Raw genomic sequence first — 5,384 nt, 5'->3', positions numbered from 1 at the left:
GTAAATAGATAAAAAATGTAGATGTAAATGAGTAAATAGATAAAAAATGTAGATGTAAATAGATAAATAGATAAAATATAAGTTTAAATATAAGTTTAAATAAATAAATAGATAAAGTATAAATAGATTTGCAATAGAAATAATGCGAGTTACGAGAGCGAGGGAGCAAAGTTATGTTCGCTCACTCTCTCTCATTCTCTCTGCTCTCTCCTTTTCTAATATAACCTGTTTTACAAATGTGAATATGGCAATCCAGTTCTCTTTGGATACCAATAGTGCAGAGAGTAGGTCGCTGAGAGTATGTAATTCACCGACTGTGCAGTACAGGGTATTCCTCAAGTTCCGCCAGGCAGGACATTGAAAGAAAGTGTGTATATTGCAATCTATGCTTGCACTGCAGTGATGGCACGCCGGCGTAGGTTCTTTTTGGATTTTGCATAAAAATTTGCCAAAACAGCCGTGGCCAGTCAGCATTTGACTAAGATGGAAGGATAGTTTACCATGTTTTCTATTGATCCAATGATCAAATTGAGGAAGAATCGCAGATATAAGCGGGTGCGATAAAATAGGTTCTTCATTTAACCTCTCTTTCCATCTGGCTAACATTATATGACTTCTTTCGTTTTTTAGTGCATTAATGTCTCGAGTAGAACCTCCGTTGCGTTTAAGTCTTTCTAGTGCGTAATATATATCAGAGTTAACTTGTATTTGAATGTCAATCGGAATGCAACGCGATAATAATAGTACGGAATTCAGTGCAACAGTTCTATAGCAGGAGGTAACCCTGTTTGCCATTTTCTTTTGGAGTTGTAATAGCTTCTTGATTATTAATGTATCATCCTTTATAGTTTCAGCCCAGACTGGTGCACCGTATAGGACTATGGAATTGAAGGTGTTCATATAGAGTCTTCGAACGGACTCAGAGGGACCGTTAAGGTTTGGTAGGATACGGTTAATATTGTTGATATATCCTACGATTTTTGGAATAATATATTCAAAGTGCACTCTGAAGGTAAGTTTATTATCTATATTAATACCCAAATATTTAAAAGAGTCATAGAAGGGAATTTGAATATTATCGATATTTAGAAATTTCAGACTACGGTCAATCCCTCTGGGTTTATTAGTATAGCACATAATAGCCGTTTTTTGCGTCGCAATATCTAGTCCAATACGTCTGATTGCGTTGAATATATTCTGCGCAGCAATTGAGGCTTTATTACGGCAACGGATAAAATTCCTGGCAGACACTAAAATAAGTGTATCGTCAGCGTAGCCCGTTATAGTAACCCCAGGAGGCATTGGGGTACGTAGGATAGTATCGAATCCAACATTCCAGAGGGTCGCAGCCAACACAGATCCTTGGGGAACGCCTGCGGTGACCCTCTTTGTTATGATTTTTCCTTGCCTATTACGTGCGATGACTTCACGATCTTTTAAATAATTATATATGATTTTAATCAAATAGACAGGAAATTTCTTCTCGATCAATCCGTTGATAATGGCATTCCACGGTAGAGTGTTGAATGCATTGCATATATCAATGCTTATTGTAATTACTACTCTATTATTTGATATAGATGAATGGATTTTATCGATTACACTATTGAGGGCGTGTATTGTGCTGCGACCCTTCCTAAAGCCAAACTGACACTCAGCCAGCATATATGGGGTACTTGTCATGTGATATTCGAGTCGGGAATTTATAATTCTTTCCAGAATTTTTCCAATGTCGTCTAAAAGACAGAGCGGTCTATACGCAGATGGATCATTTGGAGGTTTATTTGGTTTCCTCAACAGTACCAATTTCGCTCTCTTCCAGCAGGTAGGAAAAATACTTTTCTGCAAACATTCTGTGAATAGGTTGCAGAAGGGATCCGGGATACTCGAGATTAGTCGTCCTACAACAAAATATGGGACACCTGTAAGACCAGGGGCGGTGTCTTTTTTTAACATTTTTTTAACAGCGTTTTCCAATTCGCCAGGTGACACGTTGTCATCGTTATTCCAGGTGACATTACTAATTGATATTTTTCTGTTATAGGTCGTAGGAAAGAGGGAATTCATCATAGTATCGAGGATCACAGGATCTAGCGATTCAACTAGCGGTACAGGAGTCGTTGATTCTTTCTTTGTCGCCCATTTATAGGGACGACCCCATGGATCGTTGTCAAGATCAGTAAGTAACTTTTTCCACTGTCTATTTTTTGCGTCATGAATTAGATGTTTAAGACTTTTTTTGCAAGAACGATAATTCCTTTCTGCGGAAGATAGCATGAGAGTAGAGATATTTTTCTTTTTCTTCAGTCTCTGACAAATCCTTCTAGCTTTCAAACAGTCTTGACGTGATTTTGAGATTTCAGTCGACCACCAGTTCTGGGGAGGAAGACGCCCAGCTGAGGAGCTTTTGGACATTGAGGCGTTACAAATGCTGGTAAGTAGAGTATTTATATTATTAATTTTTTTGTAGAACCTCAAGGAGCGCGACAGAGTATTGCACCATTGAACCACGCAAATAGCGTTCTCACACGCTTCGGTTTTAAAGGATTTTTTGTTCCATCTTGGAAAATTATTGCTTTTATAGATTGTAGTATATTTGGAACAGTAGCTAAAAGAGATATAGCGATGGTCTGAGAGCATTTCGCATTCAAGGACACGCCATTGTGAAATATTTGGAAATGCAAGCCAGTTAGTTAAGTTGATATCGACAATAGACGATCCCTGTGGTCGAACACAGGTAGGGTCATTTCCTGAGTTAATGAAAAAAAGGTTATTCGATCGAGCCCATTTGGCAAATATTTTTCCTCGTAGGTTACTATTGCTGCAATCCCAAGCTGGATCTGCAGCATTGACGTCCCCACCTAAAATTAAGGGAGTATTATGGAGGTTTCTAATATGTCTGCCGAGTATCCGAAGTCTCTCCTCGAAGCAAGGACGAGTCTCATTCGGAGGAAAGTAGACGGAAGCAACCGCTAGCCCATCAATAATCACCATTGCAATATTATTGTCATTATGAATTACTCTAAATGCAGATTGGGTGGTAAATTTATAATTAAATATGATTGCAGCCTTGTTGCTCTTATCGCCATACCAACCAGCTTTCTCTGGGTTATACGGCTCTGAGACCAACGCTAAATTATAATCTTCGTTGGAAATGTGAGCTTCTAATAGGGCTTGTGCAGCAGCAGCGTGATTAAGATTAATCTGCATAACTGTAATAGGTACAGGTGTCTTTTTGTCTCTCATTAATTTTTTTTCTTTTTTTCAGGTCCCTCCAGCCCAGCATTCGTTTTTCCAGGTACATTGGACGGATTTGTCGAGGAGGTTTGTGGTTTTTGTGCACTCTTTTTAAAATTAATATAAGAGGCGCATGTGATTGATCCCATACGATGTTTAGAATCATATTTATTTCTCTCACAGAGTTTACAAGTGGGATTATCCTTCTTGCATTCGTTTGAAGGATGCCCATCTTGACCACACTTGTAACACCATCCTGCCATATCAATGTCGGACGTACAGCGTCCGCGAACGTGTCCATATGCCCAACATTTATAGCATTGGGAGGGCCGGTTCTCAAGAGGAAGAAAGCGCGCTGTAGACCATCCTATGCGAGCTACTTGCTTGGATAAAAATTTGTATGCTAGGGTCTCGCTGCACTTGCACCACACTGTTGCAGTGCCTTTTTTATTAGCTCTTATTGGGCCGAGGATGATCTTTTCATTCTCGCCGGAAATTAATGCAAGTGCGTCTAACAATTCTGACTTAGTTGTGGCAAAATCCAGGTTTGTAATAAGGAATTCTTTGAATTTTGTAGGGCACCTAACAAGCACATCCTCCGAGTCGAAAAGCTCACTGATTTTTTCAGCCAGCTTGGTTGCGGCATTGTTCCCTTTCTGCTTGGGAATTTCAAGAATCAATCCTCCGTTGATGGACGTACGAGGTTTAATCGTCTCAATACCTAGTTCTTTAAGATCAATTTTTTCTTTTGCTTTTCTAAGAATCTCCGGTAGTTTTAGTTTACCATTATTGGTCTCCGATAAATATACTATATCTACACTTCTTGGTTTTTTTACAGGTACCTTAGGACGAGAGGCAGTTGGGTTGGGGTCAGGGGCAGGACGAGAGGAAGAGGGAGGAGGACAAGAGGTTGGTAAGTATGATGCACCTGAAATTTGTTGATTTTGATTTTTCTTTTTATTTCTTTTAGTTATTGTGGCCCAAGATTCTGGAGTATGAGGAGCAGGGATATTGACCGGGGCTGATGCAACATTGAGAGGTTTCCTACTAGTCGTGGAAGGAGCCTGGTGAGAAGATGAGGATGCAGAGATAGAAACAGGGTAAGGACATTGAGTTTTTTCAGCTAGGAGGGTAACAATCTCCTTCCTGAAATCTGCTAATGTCGTTTCGATATTATCATTTATATTGCTTAGCATATTATTTAAAGTAGGTATATTATGAGATGATGTTAGGGCAGAAGTCGAATCAGTTTCAGCTGTAGGTAACTGTTTAGCTAGCTGTGCTTCTACGAATTGTAATCGGGCTTCTAAATGTTTGACCTGCTTAGTTAATTTTAAATTCTGTTTGAGCAGATCAGCTGATTTCTTACATTCGTGACTTTTAGATTGCTCACCATGTAATTCCGAGCACACTTTTTTAATTCTTCCTTCAGCTTCTTTTAATTTTTTAACGTATCCGCCTTTTAGGTTACTAGATGTCATACGGACAGTTTCCACTTCTTTGACGCATTCTAGGAGAATAGTGGCAAGATTTACATTGGATTCATTGTAGACGAAGGAAATATCGTCGGCTTTCTCATTTTCAGAGAACTCTGTAGCGGAGCTATCAGACTCCGAGTTGTTTCTTTTGTATGACTTCTTTCCACCTCTACTGGTATTTTGCGAAGTTTTAGAGCAGTTTGCGCCTTCTATTTCAGTACCAGTGTCTCTTTTGCGTTTAATAGAGGATGTAGTGACTGGAAGTACATTGACGAAAGACTCTTCCACGATCGGAATACGTGTACCAGACGGAGGAGTCCGATTAAGAGAGTGCTTCGGAGTATGTCCAGCTGCATACGATAATGACCCATGAGTACCGCTGTTCTCAGGAATATCAGTTCCTATAGACTGTAGGTCTTCCTCTATATTATTATTATTACTTTTAGTTATTTTTAGTGTATCTTTTTTATGTAAGTCGGGTTTTTTGTACATATCTTAGGTTTAACGACGCATCGTGGAAAAGGGGACGGGCTGCCGAAGGAGGGGTGCACCCACGAACTATCGTCGCTTCCTGGAACTCCAGGGACCCCTTCGTCACACTTTACCCCCCTCGAACACAGACAGGGGGGAACTCGTCCGGTGCGGTGGGGACTCCGACATCCCCACTCA

The 5,384-nt window shown here is 39.9% G+C and overlaps 1 protein-coding gene and 1 long non-coding RNA gene across 3 annotated transcripts; one reads left to right on the top strand and one right to left on the bottom strand.

Annotated features, from left to right (window-relative positions):
- Positions 1 to 147: 147 nt before the first annotated feature.
- Positions 148 to 2,730, top strand: LOC113465235 (uncharacterized). 2 transcript variants are annotated; one of them, XR_003390079.1, is made up of 8 exons: positions 148 to 555; positions 631 to 778; positions 849 to 1,012; positions 1,090 to 1,306; positions 1,720 to 1,825; positions 2,045 to 2,179; positions 2,364 to 2,434; positions 2,585 to 2,730. It is a non-coding gene; the product is annotated as an uncharacterized LOC113465235 (long non-coding RNA). The 2 variants fall into 2 exon arrangements; XR_003390078.1 differs by having other exon boundaries at positions 2,357 to 2,434.
- A 515-nt stretch (positions 2,731 to 3,245) lies between these two features.
- LOC113465236 (uncharacterized) lies at positions 3,246 to 5,207 on the bottom strand. The gene has a single exon (XM_026819714.1). It carries the CDS (start codon positions 5,205 to 5,207, stop codon positions 3,246 to 3,248), a length of 1,962 nt encoding a protein of 653 aa, XP_026675515.1.
- Positions 5,208 to 5,384: the final 177 nt, after the last annotated feature.

Source organism: Ceratina calcarata, unplaced genomic scaffold (assembly GCF_001652005.2).
Source record: "Ceratina calcarata isolate Rehan_Ccalc_2016 unplaced genomic scaffold, ASM165200v1 scaffold1567, whole genome shotgun sequence".
NCBI classification, from domain to species: Eukaryota; Metazoa; Arthropoda; class Insecta; order Hymenoptera; family Apidae; genus Ceratina; species Ceratina calcarata.
The sequence above is the reverse complement of the archived record's forward strand: the minus strand, read 5'-3'. Positions and strand labels throughout refer to the sequence as shown.